General features: G+C 51.1%; 7 protein-coding genes across 7 annotated transcripts; 4 read left to right on the forward strand and 3 right to left on the reverse strand.

Moving 5' to 3' along the window:
• Nucleotides 1-73: 73 nt before the first annotated feature.
• On the forward strand, nucleotides 74-4,071 carry V8C40DRAFT_234899 (replication factor RFC1 C terminal domain-containing protein). Its single transcript, XM_083213733.1, has 5 exons — nucleotides 74-380; nucleotides 431-473; nucleotides 536-574; nucleotides 646-3,288; nucleotides 3,363-4,071. The coding sequence occupies exons 1-5, from the start codon at nucleotides 281-283 to the stop codon at nucleotides 3,679-3,681; spliced, it is 3,144 nt and encodes a 1,047-aa protein (XP_083076762.1). The 5' UTR covers nucleotides 74-280; the 3' UTR covers nucleotides 3,682-4,071.
• V8C40DRAFT_234901 (mitochondrial nucleotide exchange factor MGE1) lies at nucleotides 3,984-5,453 on the reverse strand. The gene is made up of 2 exons (XM_083213734.1): nucleotides 5,015-5,453; nucleotides 3,984-4,929 (listed from the first exon to the last, which is right to left on the reverse strand). Exons 1-2 carry the CDS (start codon nucleotides 5,315-5,317, stop codon nucleotides 4,486-4,488), a joined length of 747 nt encoding a protein of 248 aa, XP_083076763.1. The 5' UTR covers nucleotides 5,318-5,453; the 3' UTR covers nucleotides 3,984-4,485.
• Nucleotides 5,454-5,733: 280 nt separating this feature from the next.
• V8C40DRAFT_234904 (proteasome regulatory particle lid subunit RPN6) lies at nucleotides 5,734-7,586 on the forward strand. The gene is made up of 3 exons (XM_083213735.1): nucleotides 5,734-6,103; nucleotides 6,156-6,238; nucleotides 6,326-7,586. Exons 1-3 carry the CDS (start codon nucleotides 5,922-5,924, stop codon nucleotides 7,330-7,332), a joined length of 1,272 nt encoding a protein of 423 aa, XP_083076764.1. The 5' UTR covers nucleotides 5,734-5,921; the 3' UTR covers nucleotides 7,333-7,586.
• V8C40DRAFT_234905 (uncharacterized protein) lies at nucleotides 7,523-9,717 on the reverse strand. Its single transcript, XM_083213736.1, has one exon. It carries the CDS (start codon nucleotides 9,577-9,579, stop codon nucleotides 8,038-8,040), a length of 1,542 nt encoding a protein of 513 aa, XP_083076765.1. The 5' UTR covers nucleotides 9,580-9,717; the 3' UTR covers nucleotides 7,523-8,037.
• Nucleotides 9,718-10,701: 984 nt separating this feature from the next.
• V8C40DRAFT_234907 (uncharacterized protein) lies at nucleotides 10,702-10,966 on the forward strand. Its single transcript, XM_083213737.1, has one exon. It carries the CDS (start codon nucleotides 10,711-10,713, stop codon nucleotides 10,933-10,935), a length of 225 nt encoding a protein of 74 aa, XP_083076766.1. The 5' UTR covers nucleotides 10,702-10,710; the 3' UTR covers nucleotides 10,936-10,966.
• Nucleotides 10,967-13,764: 2,798 nt separating this feature from the next.
• On the forward strand, nucleotides 13,765-15,636 carry V8C40DRAFT_234909 (mitochondrial carrier domain-containing protein). Its single transcript, XM_083213738.1, has 3 exons — nucleotides 13,765-14,207; nucleotides 14,293-15,023; nucleotides 15,096-15,636. Exons 1-3 carry the CDS (start codon nucleotides 14,119-14,121, stop codon nucleotides 15,206-15,208), a joined length of 933 nt encoding a protein of 310 aa, XP_083076767.1. The 5' UTR covers nucleotides 13,765-14,118; the 3' UTR covers nucleotides 15,209-15,636.
• V8C40DRAFT_284257 (Mak10 subunit, NatC N-terminal acetyltransferase-domain-containing protein) lies at nucleotides 15,056-18,239 on the reverse strand (the record flags this gene model as incomplete). Its single annotated transcript, XM_083222127.1, has 7 exons — nucleotides 15,056-16,850; nucleotides 16,903-17,364; nucleotides 17,421-17,651; nucleotides 17,707-17,835; nucleotides 17,892-17,959; nucleotides 18,016-18,144; nucleotides 18,209-18,239. The coding sequence occupies 7 exons, from the start codon at nucleotides 18,237-18,239 to the stop codon at nucleotides 15,612-15,614; spliced, it is 2,289 nt and encodes a 762-aa protein (XP_083076768.1). The 3' UTR covers nucleotides 15,056-15,611.
• Nucleotides 18,240-18,503: the final 264 nt, after the last annotated feature.

The following is an 18,503-nucleotide window of genomic DNA, read 5'->3' on the forward strand; positions in this document are numbered from 1 at the left end:
CTTACTCATCCGGCAGCATCAGGCAATTAAGCCCAGGTCACGCACCTCGCGTCAGCTTCGCGTTGCGCTGCAAGTGGGATCTAGTGCACGTCACTGAACAATTAATTTCTAGGCTGCATCTTCCCTCTGCACGCCGGACCCGCGATTGGTCAGGCAACAGCACCAAATTGCAGTGGAAGAGATCCTTGGGAAGGTTATATCAAGGCTATATTTTGTCTTGTCGCCTCCGTCAATTTTATTGTCTCCTAGCACTTCATCTGCGTTTGAATAGCAGGACACAATGCCTGATATCCGATCATTCTTCGCGCCAAAGGGTGGTGCTGCCCCCAAACCTGCGGCCGCTAAACCAGAGCCACCGGCGGCCAAGGGCAAACGAGGAAGTGAGTGTTTTCCATCGAAAAGTCATCAATTGATACTGACTAGTATATAGAGGGCCGGAAAGTTGTTGAAGATAGCGATGATGAAGTTGTAGAGTACTGCCACCCCGTTTCAAGCTATCACATGCTTCACGCTCCGTCCCTAACCGAACTTACAGAGAGAAGAAGCCCGCACCGAAACCGGTGGCAAAGAAAAGGTATTTACTGCGATGGTCTATTCTTGTTTTTTGCCTTGCCATTGTGATTTTCCTCTCTAACCCCATATCAGGGAGACGGAGCCTAAAGGCGTAGCGATATCCGCCGACGACTACTTTGCTTCATCGAAAGATTCCAAACCAGTCAAGGCATCCCAAACGCCCAAGAAAAGCAGCAGCAAAATCGTTATCGAGGCCGAAGTTCCCGTTAGATCTAGCCCCCGGACCAAGAAAACCACAGCAAAACCGGCTGCTCCAGAGGATGAGGATGAGGACGTAGCTCCTCGATCGAAGAAGGCCAGGACCTCGTATAAAGCTCCTCCTGTTGACGATGATGAGGATGTATATATGGATGATGGCGATGAGGATGGAGATGACATCTTTGCTGCTGACGCTAAGGGTCGTAATAAGCGCAAAAACGATGATTATGAGGAAGAAGAATCAGAAGACGAAGTTCTACCAAAATCAAAACGACTTGCCACACGAGGACGACCTGCTTCTGCCAAGAAGACTGAAGAGAAGCCAACTACCAAGACTGCATCAGCCAGCAAGAAGCGAAAGTCACCAGAGGAGGAATCAGATGACGAAGAAGAAGAGCTACCGAGAAAGAAACCTACAGCTGCAAGCAAGCCTCGAGCACCAAGGGCAAAGAAGGCAGACGAACCTGAGGACGAAGATATTCAGAACATTCTTGACAGCGTAGCCACTGTGAGAGCGCCAACACCACCACCAAAAGATCCCAATGCGAAATTCGACTGGAGAAAAGCTGCCACAGGAGGAGGTAATGCCGCTGCGGCGCCTGCCCTTCCAGCCGGCGAACTTCCAGAAGGCGAAGAGGAGTGTCTCAGCGGATTGACTTTTGTTTTCACTGGTGTATTGCAAACCATTGGTCGCGACGAGGCTCAAGCACTGGTGAAGCGATATGGTGGCAAAGTTACTGGTCAACCCAGTAGCAAAACAAGCTTTGTCGTGCTTGGAGGAGATGCTGGGCCATCCAAACTAGCCAAAATCAAGGCAAACGGCATCAAGACAATCGATGAGAATGGCCTCTTTGATCTGATTCGCAAGCTTCCAGCGTTTGGCGGCACCGGCAAGGGTGCTCAGAAGGCACAAGAAAAGAAGAAGGCGGAAGAAGAAAAGGTGAAAAAACAGGTTGCTGAAATGGAGGCAGAAGAAAAAGCAAAGAAGCTAGAAGCAGAAAAGGCAGCGAAGAAGCTGGCTGCATCCCGAGGCCCAACAAGCAGTGCGCCCGTTGAGCCTGCAAAGGCACCTGATATGCTTCTTACTTCTAAATACGCCCCGACACAGTTGAATCACATATGCGGCAATAAGGCGCAGGTGGAAAAGATCCAGAATTGGCTTCGAAACTGGCCAAAGTCCAAGAAGTACAATTTTCAGAAACGTGGCGCTGATGGCATGGGAGGCGAGCGAGCCATCATTATCTCTGGTCCCCCCGGCATTGGAAAAACTACAGCAGCACACCTGGCAGCTAAGCTTGAAGGTTACGATGTATTGGAGAGCAATGCTAGTGACACACGTAGCAAGAAGCTTGTCGAGGCCGGCGTTAGCGATGTTATGAACAACACGTCCCTGCTGGGATTTTTTGCAGGAGATGGAAAATCTGTGGATTCCACCAAGAAGAAGATTGTGCTCATCATGGACGAAGTTGATGGCATGTCGGCTGGTGATCGCGGCGGAGTTGGCGCCCTGGCCAAGTTCTGCAGGAAAACGGAGGTGCCATTGATCCTGATCTGCAACGAGCGAAGACTGCCAAAGATGAAGCCTTTCGATCACGCTGCGTTTGATATAAGATTCAACCGTCCCACGGTCGATCAAGTCCGCTCTCGAATCATGACGATTTGCCATCGAGAAGGCCTGAAACTGCCTCCTCCGGTTGTTGATGCTCTTATTGAGGGTAGTAACAAAGATATTCGCCAAATCATCAACATGATTTCCACAGCAAAGCTTGATCAATCGTCCATGAGCTTTGACCAAACCAAGGCCATGTCAAAGGCATGGGAAAAGCATGTTGTCTTGAAACCTTGGGATATCTGCCAGAAGATGCTTGCTGGTGGCCTATTTGCACCCTCTAGCAAAGCAACGCTCAATGACAAGATTGAACTCTACTTCAATGACCACGAGTTCAGTTTCCTCATGATCCAGGAGAACTACCTTCGCACCAAGCCCATGGCCCTGAGCGGTTCGGGATATAGTGGCAGAGAAGCTACTTTGAAAGCACTTGAGCTCTTTGATCAAGCAGCAGAAAGCATTAGCGACGGTGATTTGGTGGACCGCATGATACATGGACCGCAACAGCATTGGAGTCTGATGCCTACGCATGCTGTTTTTAGTACTGTGCGACCTGCCAGCTTCATTGCCGGCCAACTGATTGGATCCAACTTTACTTCCTGGCTTGGAAATCACAGCAAAACTGGAAAATTGGGCCGGTATATTCGGGAAATCCACTCTCACATGCGACTCAAGTCATCGGGTGACCACAACGAAGTTCGACAAGAGTACCTGCCTCTACTGTGGTCTCAGACAGTGGATCGACTTCAGAAGGAGGGTAATGAAGCAGTGGGAGAAGTTATTGAGCTGATGGACAGCTATTACCTCACTCGGGAAGACTTTGACGCCATCCAAGAGCTCGCAGTTGGTCCCATGAATGAGGAGCACGTCACTATTGAGACCAAGACGAAGGCTGCTTTCACTCGAACGTAAGTAATTTGCATTACCCACTTTCCCCTTTCCTTCCAATGATTTTCATTTTTACGATGCTAATTCGATATAGATACAATGGCATGACTCATCCATTGCCATTCATCAAGGCCACCAATGTCTTTGCACCGAAGAAGCAGACCAAAGATGCGCCAGACTTGGAAGAAGCCATTGAAGAGGAAGACGACGCCGAGCTGCTGGAAGCACCAGATGCTGACGAGGATGACGAGGTTGACCTCAAGAAAGACAAATATATCAAACAGCCCAAGGTCAAGAAGCCAACAAAGAAGGCGGCAAAGGTCGATACTGGAGATGACGACACTACAGACTCGAAGCCAAAGGGCCGCGGCAAGGCCAAGGCATCCGGAGCAAAGGGAAAAGCAAAGAAATAATGTGCTTACTTGGGATGAACGACCCCATGTCACCTTTCGATGTATAACTTATTATGATGAACATGGCTGGAGCCACCTTGCAGGCTGCTGTATAATGTTGACTGGTTAATGTCAAATGTAAAAAGAGAGAAAAACAAGAATCGGCCTGGTACAATTGCTTTTTATGTCACAACAGCATCGAATTTTACGACTATTAATGTTAGAGACGGATGGCTGGTGGATTTCTTCATGGCGGAGTTGTAGCTCTAGATAAAATCATTGCAAGTCATGTCACAAAGACTCTTTATATGAGCATCAGATTGTTCAAGTGTGTATCGTTCCGCTTGAAGCGGTTGATTAAAGGGCGGCTCATCTGAATGCCGCTCAGAGGACGCAAAGTCGTATGTACATGTATGGATATCCGCTCATACAAAAGATTCTCTCTTCTTTCTCTCTCTTCTTTTTTTTCATCTTCACATTCATGTGTCCAACTGTAATGCGTTACCCTTGTTTTCCCTTTTTCATCGCCCTTGCTCAGGTTTCCCGAACCACTATGCAGATATTATAAATGATGTTTTTCTTTTCAAAGCCGTCATCGTGAGAGGAGCATTATACACTTTTTGACCTAACGCCAAGCCAACGCAAATTCCGGTAGTAGTACAAGTAAGAGGTGTTTGTTGTATGATTGTTTCGAATCATGACATCCACACATCTTGAGGTATAGTTTTTCTTCTTCTTTTAGTTCATGTCTTCTTTTCTTCGAAGTGGTCAAGGATGTAAGAAGAGATAGTAAGGAGAAGGAGTTGAGTTTTTTTCATTCTTTCTTTAAGCGTTCTTGACGACGCCGACCTTGGCAGCACGCAGAACACGGCCGTTGAGCTTAAAGCCCTTCTGCTGGACGAAGAAGACAGTGTTGTCCTCCTTGCCAGGCTGAGGGGCCATGAAAGTAGCCTCGTGCTCGTTGGGGTTGAACTTGTCGCCATCGGGCTCCAGGCGCTCCAGGCCGTGCTTGGCAAGCGTCTGGATGAGGATGCCCTCGGTCATCTTGAGGCCCTCGTAGAGGTTAGCGAGCTCCTGGAGGTCCTCGCTCTTCTCCTCAGCCTTGAGCTTGTCCGCAGGGACGGTGGAGAGGGCGCGGTCAAGGTTGTCGACGCTGTCGACGAGGTCCTTGGCGAACTTTTGGATGGCAAAGTCGCGGGCGGACTTGACCTCACGTGCGGTGCGGTCTTGGAGGTTGCGGAAGTCGGCGACGGTGCGCATGCATTTATCCTGCGAGAAGAGTTAATAACAATGCATTGGATGTTTTTTTAACCCTTATTGGCGTAGAAAAAGTGTAGAGAGAGAGAATACAAACCTTCCAGTCGCGAGCCTCCTTGTCCTTGGCCTCAAGGTCTTTCTTCAGCTGAGCAACTTCGTCAGTCTCGCCATTCTTCTTCTCGCCCTCCTTGGCGTCGGCCTTTTCCTCAGCAGCTGGAGCCTCCTTGGTCTCTGAGGACTCCTTGGTCTCGCTGTACCATCGGCTGGCGATAGGCTGGAAAGATCTTATTGAGATGGCGGGGGCGGCAGTCTGAATTTGAGGCCGAAGAATTGCACGGCTGGCAGCGATGGGTGTTGAGCGCAGAGCTCTGGAAGAAGAAGCGAGAGCTTGTCGAAGCATGATGAATGATTTATGAGGAAAAGTGAGGCTGGTGAAGATTTGTGAAGACGATCAATTGGGAGGCTCTGGTGGTGAAGAAGCTCGGTTATGTCTGCTATTAGACTGGACTTGTATGAGGGGAGGCCATAAAAATTCCAATCCATGGATGACTTGACCCGCCTCCGGCCTGCGCCGGTACAGGCGGTTCAGCCCACCAGCCGGGCGGATCATTAACGGCCCGGGATTTGTTCTGTGCTCCGTACTTGTGCCGGCAGCAGCACTGCAAAAGGTGGGAGGTTAGGTGTTGTTAGGTACACGCTACTTCGCGGGGCAGGCTACAGGGTTGAGCTTACTAAGTAGACTGTACCTTGGAGGCTGGGCTACGTCGCGCTGTGGCTACCTGGAGGGACAAGTGAAGCTCAGATCGAGATTGTGCATCAGCATCAACTTCAGCTTCATTCAACACCAGCATTTCACCATTCACGCCGAAGACGGACATCCTCGGCCTTGCGATAAACGGTACAACACATCGGATTAACGATTCTGCCGCTGTCACCATCATCACCTCCCGAACGCCTCACTTAAAAGCTCCCCGACCTCGATTCAACCTATTCCCCCTCCCACCATGGCTGCCGGCGACTCGAGCCGGGTCAAGGAAGCCCAAGACCTCGTCAAGACGGACCCGAGAAAGGCAGAGGCTGCTTTCAAAGACATCATATCCAAGGCCCCTGCGGCAACCTCAGACGCTGCCACGCGCGAATATGAAGCTGCTTTGATAAGCTTGGGAGAACTCTATCGGGATGAGAAGTCAGTTGTGATGGCCACGGAATTGTGTTTGCTGAGCTAACCTCTCCAACAGGAAGACTCAGGAACTCGTAACTTTGGTGCAGGAAAGCCGGACGGTATTCTCATCCTTTGCCAAGGCCAAGTCCTCGAAGCTGGGTATGTCTCGCTTCTTGATGCTCCGACTCAATGCTTAGCCTTTGGGATATATGAACGCTGACTGATTGATGCCTTGGCAATATATAGTCCGCCAGCTTCTGGACCTCTTCAAAGATATTCCCAACAGCGTCGACGTCGAAGTTGCCGTTACAAAAGATTGCATAGAATGGGCCACCTCCGAGCGCCGTGCCTTCCAGCGCCAGGATCTCCAAGTCCGCCTGGTCACCCTCTACATGTCCAAGCAGACCTACTACGACGCCCTCACCCTCATCAACGGCCTCCTCCGTGAGCTCAAGCGCCTCGACGACAAGCTCCGCCTCGTCGAGGTCCAGCTCCTCGAATCCCGAGTCTACCACGCCCTGGGCAACATTCCCAAGGCTCGTGCTGCTTTGACGAGCGCGAGGACAAGCGCTGCCAGCGTTTACACCCCTCCGCTGTTGCAGGCCAACCTCGATATGCAAAGCGGAATGCTGCACGCTGAAGATAAGGACTTTAACACGGCGTTCTCGTACTTTATCGAGGCATTGGACGGATATCACACCCAGGAAGAGGCTCCCAAGGCCCAGGCTGCATTGCAGTACATGCTCCTATGCAAGATCATGCTGAATCTGGTTGATGACGTCAACCAGCTCATGGCATCCAAACAGGCTGTCAAATATGCTGGAAAGAACCTCGAGGCCATGAAGGCCATCGCCCGTGCCCACGCGAACCGATCTTTGGAAGAGTACGAGCGAGCACTGTCTGCTTACCGATACGAGCTTGGCAGCGACACCTTCATCCGCAACCACCTTCGCCGCCTGTACGATGCCCTGCTGGAGCAGAACCTCATCAAGGTCATTGAGCCTTTCTCACGAGTCGAGATTGACCACATTGCCAAGATGGTGGGTCTTGATACCCAGCAGGTGGAGAGGAAGCTGTCGCAGATGATTCTCGACAAGGTCATCATTGGCGTCTTGGACCAGGGTGCTGGCTGCCTTATTATTTACGATGAGACACAGAGGGATGAGTCGTATGACTCTGCTCTAGCGACGATTGAGAAGTTGAGCAATGTTGTGGATGTGCTGTACACAAACCAGGCCTCCATGCTTGAGTAGACGAAAAAAATACAATGGGCATGGGAGATGGGAATTGATGGCTAGAGAGGATGGATCTTGTATTGTAATGTGTTAGTCACGGTAGATGAGGCGTTCATTCATCCAAAAGACTCGCCGTCCCTACTGAAACACTTCGTTCTATTTTCGTTCATGTGAATGCAAGAAAGGTCCAGTTCTGTTAACTCAAGATGTGACTCTTTTCATTCCATTATAGCGTAATTCATTCCCATGGAGACAAAAGGGTAATAGAATAGCCAACCGTACCGTATTCCACAGATCCATACATACAAGAAGCTATGGTAAGTTCATCCAAGTATGAACAAAAAAAGGTAAGCCATGTTTCCCCCTTAAACCAAACCCGAACAATCCAACCGCTCAAAGTGGTATCTTTTTTCCTAAATACAGTTGTAATAAAAAGCAAACCCCGAACCGAAAAAGCCAAAAGCCTAGCCAGAGCCAAAATAAATAATCAAACCGGTTCCCCCTTTTCCAACGCCAACTCATGCATACGTATTTGTTTTGTGCTTCGGTTACCTTTCCTTGACTCTCCCCAACACCGATGAAATGCTATAAAAAATTTACAAAATCGATTTGTTCCGTTTCTGCCAGTCATGGATCCAAAAAATACAACTGTACCGGCAGAACAAGTTGCAGGTAAATATGATAAACAGTGGTAGACCCTTTCTTGGTTCTCGTCTCATTCATTCAATGAAAGATCACCCCGGGAGATGTGCTCTCGGAGTTTCGACGCCGCTGTGCTTCTCCAAGAATGAGCGCAAAGAGTCTCTTGGCGAGCTCGCCCTCATCCCAGCCTCCTATCTGGGATTTAAAAGCGTCGACGCACTCGAGATGCCACTTCTGCAGCACTAAAGATTCGCCCATACTAGTGACGACTTTTCCGAGGTACCGTCGGGAGACAGGCTCGTATTGTTCGCTAAAGGGGCGCTGTCGCCGCATTTGCAGGAGTGTATCGAGGAAGATCCAGTGTCGACGGGTCCAGACCGTCTCGGAGGGGGGTTCTCGTCTTCCTCGCTTCTTTGCCGATCGTTTCTTCGTCACGCCTGCGGGTTGAATGACCTTCGGTGCGGGCTTTTGTGGTGGTTGCTTCTGCTGCCTGCCCATGCTTCCTTTGCCTGCCCGCGGCTCTGCATGGGTTGGGACAGCGGCAACGGCGCGGATATCCTCCCGGGATACGTCTTCGTTAGCTCGGCCGCGTTGTTCGCGAATTTGAGCTTGCTCTTGAGGCGACAACACGCTGCTTGTAAACTCAACCACTCGTCCAGGAGTGTGGGGTTTCAGAGGAGAACGAAGACTTGATTTCCTTGGCGAGGCATGCTTTGACGGCAGTGGCCTCAGTGCGGATGGGCTGGTAGGCGAACTTCCATTCGCACTTGAGGTTTCGAGCTGCCACCTATGAATATCGTCATGTGTCAACTGCATCCTTGGTGGAGTTGCAGCTGCGAGTGAGGACGAGGGCTGGAAGAAGGATTCGCTGGATTGTCGCGGCCGCGGCGTAAAGTTTTGCTTCTGAGGAATAACAGGCAGAGAAGGTTCCTCAGGAGGAGTGCCGTGGGATGCAGGTTGCTCAGCCACTTGCTTATCAGCCAGAGGCTCAGGCCGAACAGTTGAAGATATAGGGTCTTTGCGACGAACAGTTCGCGGAACATTTCCATTCTGAGAAGGTCTTGAAAAGATTCCTGTCGCAGGCACTGCTGGAGGTTCTTGTCGGGGTTTAGCAGGCTCTGCTTGCTGAACGGTTGCCTCAGCATGTTTTTTGGATTTGGGTGACAGGAATTTTTCAGCCAACAAGCCGGGAATAGCAGCTGGTGAGGAGAAAAAGGATGATAGGTCAAACCGCTTGGATTTAGACGCAGTTGCGGGCTGCTGTTCTTGCTGATTCCGTGAAATCACAGAGTGCTCCTCGCCTCCAAAATTCTCCTCAGCACGCCGGCTAATCGACTGTCTCATGCGAGATGATTTTGACAAATCATTTGGAGCAGTAACGGCTGCGGCAGGTGCTCGTTTTGCGTCTCTCCAGGAATTCGAATGGTCCGGTACCGCGCCGCGATCTTGTGCTAATGGCATCAGCGGCTGCTGAAATTCTTGGCGAGGCGGTACTTCTCGCCGTGCTTCGTATTCCCAGATATCAATATCATCGTCATCGTCCTCTTCATCTTCTTCATCCTCTTCGGGTTGCTGTTCCTGCAGTTGCTCTTCATGTTCCTGCTCCGGTTCCTGTTCCTGCATTTGTTCCTCATATTCCTGCTCCGGTTCCGGTTCCTGTTCCTCTAGCTCCTCTGGCTCTTCCAACTCCTCTGGCTCCTCTTCTTCCTCTTGCTCTTCCTCTTGCTCTTCCTCTTGCTCTTCCTCTTGCTCTTCCTCTTGCTCTTCCTCTTGCTCTTCCTCTTGCTCAGTCTCTTCCTCTGCTTCTACCTCTGCTTCTACCTCTGCTTCTACCTCTGCTTCTACCTCTGCTTCTACCTCTTCCTCTTGCTCTTGCTCTTGCTCTTGCTCTTCCTCTTCCTCTTCATCCTCTTCTTCCACTTCTTCTTCCGCTTGCTCCTCCTCTTCCTCTTCGTCCTCTGCGGCGCCATCAACTTGAACAAAGGGAATAGCATGCCTAATGCTCGAGAAACGCGATGATTGCAGGAACGAGTTAACGCCCTTTATAAGAGGACTTATTGGACCCTCCCTTTCGAACCAGTTCGTGGCACTGCCACTCGGTGGCGTGTTGCCCAGAGAGCTTGCTACGGATTCTCTTGATGATGGTCGCTTCCTATGTAGGACTTCCTTTGGCCCAATATCAAGTGGCTGGCGTACACCGCTACTGCGCATACCAAAAGCCGCGGTTTTAGCAGTGACTGTATGACTCACAGACGCCCTGTTAATAGTCGACTGGTCGCGACCAAAAGGGAACATCTGTGGCGGGCTTTTGCTCGAGAGCTGATATCTGTCTTCTTTGGCACCTTGTGATGACTCTTTGCTTGCGGAACTCCTGAACGGGCTTCCCAGATGTTTCTCTCGGTCTCCTGGTGAGGGTGGATCTGAAGTGACATTTTGTAAAACACGGCCAGCTCGCATTATTGAAGATAGCACAGGTCGTATTGCCGGATACTGCACGGGTTCTGGAGGGACGACGGTTTGAGGGTCCTGGAGTGGCGATGACATCTGATGGAGTGGTGTGGCTTTCACTGCCTGCGCTTCGTACTCAGGTGTCGGCTCCAATTGCTCGGCTTGCTCTAGAGGATCGGAGCGCATTTCTTCGTCGGCATAATAATCTTTGTGCGCAGGCTGTTGGCGTGCAAACGGGTCCGCCCCTAAGCGATGTGAAGATTCGTAGAGATGCTCTTCGGGCTCTTCGGGCTCTTCGTGTTCCTCATGTTCCTCATGCTCGTGCTCGTGCGTCTCGTACTCCTCGATTTCTTCATGATCGTCGTGCTCTTCCTCTTCTTCCTGCTGCTCTTCATCTTCTTCCATTTCTTGTTCCAGTTGTTCCACTTCTTCCTCTTCATCATCTTGCAGTCCATGCTCTTCAAAGTCTTCCATTTCTGCCTCCTCCTGATCGTCTTCCATTTCTTCATGTTGTTCTTCGTGGTCTGTTAGCTCTTCTTCTCCTCTTTCCTCCTCCTCCTCCACCAACTCCAGGTCCTGGTCCGGTTCTTCTTCATGTTCATCGTGTTCTTCAAGTTCCTCTTGTTCCGCATGTTCATATTCTTCTTCTTCTGCGTGTTCCTCATATTCTTCCTGCCCTTCGTGCTCTTCGAATTCTTCATGCCCTTTGAATTCCTCATGCGCCTCGTCCTCACTCTCTTCGACGACATCCCGTACGGGAGAACTTATTATATCAGGCGATGGCGGTGTTGGTAGCCTAATCGTGCTTGGCCCAGCCGTTCTCTGGATTTGTGCAGTTAACGGCCCTTCGTCTGCCACTTCGTCTGCATCTTCCTCGACATATTCTTCAACGTCATCTTCCGCAGGTTCTTCGGTATGCTGGGCTGGTTCCTCTTCGGCTGGTTCCTCCTCGGCAGGCTCTTCTTCCTCTCCATGCAATCCATATTCCATCAGATCAACTTCTCGTTCGGTTCGAGTGGCGGCGAAATTTATGGGCTTAGGGGTGGCAGCATCAAGAAAATTCTGAGGAATCTCGGAGAAGGAGTCTTCGTAAATTTTCGACTGACGCTCTTGGGAATGTGAGGATGCCGGCCGTTTACCAGTCTTAGTGGGCGTCGGCTCCTCCTCCCGTTGGTCGAACTTGAACAGCCTCCCTGATCTCTTCGCAGCCGACCTTAATAATGTCGTCTGATGTCTTGTTGGTGATGATCCCATCTTCTTAGGTTTGCGAGACCACCATGGACTGTCACTCAGACGCGCATTTCTGGCGGATTCCCGTATGATCGGAATGAATTCCACCTCCTTTTCTGGCGAGTCTTCGAGCTCGGGAACTTCAGGAATTTCGATTGCCTCTGTGATGTCTACTGGATCACTGGATTGAGCAACTTCTTGTCTTAATGAAGCCAGAGTATTGTTGATTATGATGTGTGTGTCTTCGCCAAGCTCGTCATCGTCATGGGCAGTGCTGTTGCCAATGTAACTGTTCTGCAAGGAAGGGATGGAATCCATGAAGATCATACTAAAATCCTCACCCTGGGCAATCGTGTCGTTGGTCTGAGAGCTAAAGTCATGGTGTTCATCCACGGTGGAATGGTCGCTTGCTTCTGGAGCACGGTCAGTGTTTCTACTATCAGCAGCTCCAAGCGGCCTGTTTTTGGAAGATAATGATATTGTTGAAGGCTGTGCTGAGGCCTTAGGTGTCGGCTCATCGTCATCGTCCATTGATTCTGTATCGGCATTGGATGCAGCATTAGCACCTGAAGCACTGCCATTGGCACGTTGTCTCGAGGGAGGCTCGGTTTCGCTTGGCCGGCGAATATCTTGTAAACTTCTTTCAGCCGCCGCTTCTTCCGTGATTCCGACCAACTCATCGGGGGCCATTGCCCGTCGTCTTCTCCCTCGTTTCGCGGTTCCTAGCTCGCTGGACGGTTGGACAGCCTTGTTCTTGGGCGGACGCCCTCGCTTTGCGGTTACAGGCGTGGCCTGAACATTCTCTTTCTCTTCAGAATGTAGCTCCCCGGTGTTTCCCCCTGTGAATCTCTCATCCCGTATGCGACGTGGATTTCTGCTGATTGGTGATCCCGCCCTCCTCTTGACTCCCGCCGTGGGAAGAGGTGTTCCATTGGAAGGTCGAGCGCGGCTTCGTCTCCTACTAGGAGTTACCGCAGCTGTGAGCTCATCTTCGACGGATTCCCTGAGCGGGACCGTGGTCGTGATTGTGTCATCCGCCCTGCGCCGCACTGTGGGCGACTGAACCGGCGACTTGAAGAGCTTCCTCCTCGTGCCGCTGGATGCAGAGGCCATCTCGTCGTCGCCCTCCGTCTCGCCGGGGGCTCGTAACCGCTGCGGCGACAATGAATCCCGGGCTTGCAGCTCAAGCGTCTGTTTCTGTTTCTGTTTCTGTTTCTGTTTCTGTTTCTTGGACGAGGCCAGCGAGATTCTCCGTTGCGGGCTGCGCGACACGCGACGCGACGAAACCGATGACTGAGGCGCAAAGCTAGGATACGATATAGTGGGTTCATTCAGCGGGTCAGGCGAGCTCATAATATCAACACTAGGCGTGTTGGGGTCCGCGATGCTGTGCCAGCGGAGGTTGAACGAAGCGGGTTTGAATCCGGTCTTCCTGCGCCGGGGCATCTGCAGCAAAGCAAATGTTTCATTCCAGATCCGTTGTCGCAGATGACATGGGCATGAAGCGCAGGGCCAGCCACCGCGTGAAGAAGCTTGGGTGAAGCGTTAAAGGTATTCGTCACCGACTGAGACGAGGAAAGCTACATCAGCCTGGTGGCTTTTTCGGCTACTGCCCGCAGAGGTTTAGCCGATTCACCTTCGGCTTTTGGTTTTTTTACAAAGTTGACAATAGACTTTCTTTTTGCCGCAGTATCGTTACTCCGGTGCTGCTACACTTCACCTGTTGCTGCTTGATGGACTTGAGATGCACATGTACACATGCAATTGAAGTGACTTTCACGTTACGGAAGGGTGCCAAGTGACATGCCCTTCATTTCCCCAGACTCGACAGGGCTCATTCCCGGACGCCATGAAGCAACACACACAGTGACACAGTTCACACCAAAGTCTCGTGCTCGCACTAACAGCATCCAGGCAATTTAAAACACCCGCTTGCCATTTAGTGATTGCCGCCATCCCCGATCCAGCACCTACCTCGGCACCCGCATTCTGTAATCACAATCCCACTGATCGATCTTCTCGCTACCCAGAAATCCTTGCGCCCTCGAAGCCGCCCAAACCGCCCAAGCCGCCCAGACACCCCGCCAAAGTCACATGCAATGCCCCCAAGCTCCAGCGCACTAGCGGCCTGCCACGGGGGAAGCATGACTTCATTCCAGCGCTCTCTTGCCGCGCTAAAGCGGAACAATGCGGTTACAGACACAACCGCCGGCTTCAAACTTGCAACAGGGACCTCGGCTTGCATCTGTCAGGGGCCCATCGACGACGGGTTACACGACTGGAAGAACCTTTGCTTCCCTCGCCGATATAGCATCGAGCTTCCGCACAATCGCATGCGATTCGAGAACCCGCCGTTTTACTCTTGTATCATCTTATCGTCGGGTACCAATTCGATAGCAAAGTCACTGGTCGCAAGAGGCGTCGCGATACTTCACCAACAAGCCGATCAAGCCGCCGATTTCAATTCCTCGATAGTCAAACACCATGGCTTCCAAGTCTCCAATTCCCCAGAACGACAATGTCGCACATGCCCTGGCTGGGGCAGGCGGTGGCATTCTGTCCATGATTTTGACGTAGGATGCCCCCATCTCGTTCCAGGATTGCGATGTCACATCACGAGAGCAATTCCTCTGGCTAACATTCATCCTCTTATAACAGCTACCCTCTCATCACCCTCTCCACCAGAGCCCAGGTCGAATCCAAAAAGGCCGAGAGCAAGTTCGTCGAAGCCATCCAGAAAATCATCGCGCGCGAGGGCGTCTCGGGTCTCTACTCGGGCATCAACTCGGCCCTGTTTGGCATCAGCGTCACCAACTTCATCTACTACTACTGGTACGAATGGACCAGGGCCTTCTTCGAAAAGGCCGCCACCCGCGCCGGCCGCGCCAGCAAGAAGCTCACCACGATCGAGTCCATGATCGCCGGCGCCATTGCCGGCTCCGCGACCGTCATCATCACCAACCCCATCTGGGTCGTCAACACGCGCATCACAACGCGCCGACAGGACCCGGATCTCGAGGCCGGTGCTGGCGCCAAGGCGGTCAAGCCTCCCACTACTCTGGGAACCCTCATGGCCCTCTTGAAGAATGAGGGACCCAAGGCCTTGTTTGCCGGAGTTATTCCAGCCCTGGTGCTGGTCATTAACCCCATTCTCCAATACACGCTCTTTGAGCAAATGAAGAATACCGTGGAGAAGAAGAGAAAGATCACTCCCACCATGGCGTTCCTGCTGGGAGCTCTGGGCAAGCTCTTTGCCACCTCAGTGACATATCCTTACATCACTGTTAAGAGCCAGATGCACGTCGCTGCCCACAGCGAGAAGAAGGAGAACATGTCTCAGGCTTTGAGCCGTGTCGTCAAGGACGAAGGTTATTCTGGCCTATACAAGGGTGAGTCAAATTCATCTGCCAAAAAAAAGCATGCCAAAAAGCCATGAGAGACTAACAAAAAGTGAATTACAGGTATTGGCCCCAAGGTTACTCAGAGCGTCCTAACGGCGGCCTTCCTCTTTGCCTTCAAGGATGTTCTCTACGAGCAGATGGTGAGGCTCAGGATGGGTCGCAAGAAGGCGTAAGCTGCCATCTACTATAACCAGTGGTTGCTTGCTACCACAAAAAAGCATGCACTCTCTTCCAACAACTTGTATCACTGGACCAGATGCCATGTTGAGAGCCCAATAGATAGGGGATGTAATTTTCTTAGGCTGTACCATAAGTGTACCATCACCACAGGTAAGGTGACTTTTATGAAAGGGCGGTTAATATCCCTGGAGGTATAGAATGGGTTTCCGGAATGACTTCGAACGAATTTTAGGTTGATGGATGTATGTCACGAATGGATACCTTGGGACCTGTTCTTTTCTTTTCTTTTCTTTTTTCTTCTTCTTAACTTTACAAACGCTCAGGGAGCAAGGAAAATAAAAGATGCGATTTCAATTATTCATTTTCCCTTTATTAAATATTTACATGGGCCTGCTCTCATGCTAATGGCACTATCTTGGGGACAATCCATGATTCATGATATGCCTTTTCCGGAGTTGGAATCTCGACCTTGATCTTCAAATTATCCAAATCCTTTGACTTTTCCACCGCCTTCGCCACCGCCGAAATGGCAATTTTCGTAGCAATGCACGACTTGAGCCCATTCTTGGTAGCCGCGGCCCATCGCTGGTGAGAACCGACTGAGAAGGATTCCTCGGCAGTCATCTTGCTCAGAGCCTCAAAGCCCCTCTTGGCGCCTTCCACTGCTCTCTCCGCATACTCAAAGAGCTCGTCAATCTCCGTGTCGGGTTGCAGCGTTCCGGCCGTAAACTCTTCAAAAGTGGGCAGGACGGGAAGACCAACTGGCGCAAATGGTCTCATCCGGATCTCGTATCGGAGTTCGTCGGTACTATACGGCCTCGGCGGTGCTTTAATGAGCTTGAGGCGATTCAAAACAGTGTACAGACAAGATAGAGAGTCGGATAGCTCCCAGGTGACGGCGGCGTCTAGCAGTGATAGGCGAGTGTACATGAGTGATCGCTGCAGCTGTGTGCCGATGAGAGGATCCGGGTTTCCCGGCTGCCCATGCGTCTCCTCAACCCTCTTGATGACAAACGATTTGATTCGTTCAGTGTGGTGAAGGCGGGACTTGGAGATGTAGTTGAGATACCAGTACATGCCAGCGAGCTCGTCGGCCTGGTAAATCTCCAGCTCAAAACCTAGTTGGATAATTTGCTCCATCTGCCGTAGCTTGTACAGATATGTCCATGATGACAGGGGCAGCGAGTAAGACTCCACGCCGCCACTGCCCATGGATGACCAGTGCATGGTCGGCTGCTCCTTGACCTTGACCTGGAGGATTTGGTCGATTTCTTCTGCGTCCACCTGGAGGCTCTCCCAGTCACGAAGGAGATGGCAAAGGGTCCTCCTGACGCGGCACCGATTCTGGCAGGTCGTGCGTAGGATATCCAAAAACGGTTGGGCTGCTCTTGTTCTAAAAAGCTCCATCTGCTGCGCCATGGCGTACCGTGGATCCTGAACAGCTTCGACTTCATCGTTAAGTCTATCAAGATACTGGTGTGCCGGCATCGTGAGAATGGCAAAGTCGTCGTCGAGAAGTTGGCGGATGCTCATAGACCCTAAAACTTCCATGGCGTCGAACAGGAATGTCTGTAATAGCGTTCGTACATATACTATAGGCTGTGGCTTCTTCGCTTGAAATGTAGATACAAACGTCTGTTTTTCGTTGTCAACATATATGGCCGTCCACTAGAGCTTGGTGACTTACGAGCAAGCACTGCGAGTCAGTATAATGTAGAACATCGATAAGCTCTAAGCCGTCTTCGAACAGACTCTTCAGGTGGCCGAAAGCGACGTCAAAGTCGAGCTGAACAATGGGCCTTGGAGGCATAGTGCTAGCCAGCTTCCGCTGTAATTTGGCGCTGAAGGCTTCATCCACCGGCGAAGCGAGAGAGTGAGATTTCTTCAAAGCTGGTAAGATGGCGAGGCCTTCCCTCCAAGGCTTCTTCGCCATATCAGGCTCCTTCATATGTTTGGGGCATTCTACGGCATCCAGGAATATGTGCCTCAGCTCCAACCGAAGCAGCAGGGCGTCGACGAGATTATCAGTGATAGAGCTTCGCTGTGATTTGAGAGCTGCTATGGCCTCGATTATGACGTCTCGGATCGCATCTGTTGGTAGGCTTGCCAAAAGCGTGCGGTTATATGTGTTTGTGACGAAATCTTCTTCCTATACTTTGTGTTGAGTGACCAAATCGCCGAGGTTACCTGAGCATGAATACTCACCTCGTAATAGTGCTCCGATTTGATTCTCTCATTAACATAACCACAGCTTTTGAGCATGCCCAGACAATACGCCCGCAGGACCTGGAGCATGGGTTGTTCATTTGGGTCATGACCGCCGTTGCGGATAAATGTAGCCTCTTGGATGCTTCGGGGATCCGGCGTTGAGAGAGCCTCAACGTAGAAGCTTGTGAAGAGGGTTTGAGAGAGGGGGTATCCAAGATGCCATGACATCTAATCAACTATGAGCCCGTGAAATATGACATGGTGCAATCTTTTCCACACTAACCTCATGGCATAAAAGCTGATCTATGATGCCGAGCACCTCCTCGGGTAAGAGTGGCTTGGAGACGTCGTAAAGATGTTCTACCTCAGCCTCCGTAGTAGAGCACCCGCTGTCCATCTTGGGATCCATGATCTGTCGCCATGTAAGAAGATAGAAGCCTCGCACAAAGCAGTCTGCAGAACACGCACCTCCAAAGCGGCGACAGAGTCGAACAGCGTAAAGAAGCCATCTTTGACGATGGCCCCAGGCTCAAGGGCTGTTGTTCGAAATCAGCTTACGTGCACTGCACGAGAACGCAATTAGATTACTCACTCTTAACAGCATCTGAAAATTTTGCTGTTATGTCCACGACGGCTATACCGTCGCTCCTGATGCTCGGCGGCAGCGTATCTTGAGGAGCAGAGCCCTGGCCCAGCGATAATCTCGCGATTTCTGCGTAGCCTCCAGATTAGAAATTTGCTGGGGATGGGGGGAGGATTGTGATGGCTTGAGCATCTTTTCGCACCGTCTGGCACCCCAACGCCAAAGTCAGCCATGGTTGTAGATGGTTTACACGCTCAGGGGATATTAGCTTGGCATTATTGCGCGGAATATCTGCTTGTTTTAACGAGAAAAGAAAAAGAAAACGTAGAGTTCTATGTTCCCTTGCGGTGGCTTGAAATGGGGTGTGATTTTGGTGACTACTGGAGACAGGCACTGTTTCGCGGGCCGAGACACAGACCTAAGACGCATGAAAGACAGCGCCAGATGCTGAGCAACACCCCTCCTTTGCAAGCCCGGTTTTCGATAGGCCTCAAGCA

Source organism: Trichoderma camerunense, assembly GCF_050948025.1.
Source record: "Trichoderma camerunense strain CBS 138272 chromosome Unknown V8C40scaffold_3, whole genome shotgun sequence".
NCBI lineage: Eukaryota > Fungi > Ascomycota > Sordariomycetes > Hypocreales > Hypocreaceae > Trichoderma > Trichoderma camerunense.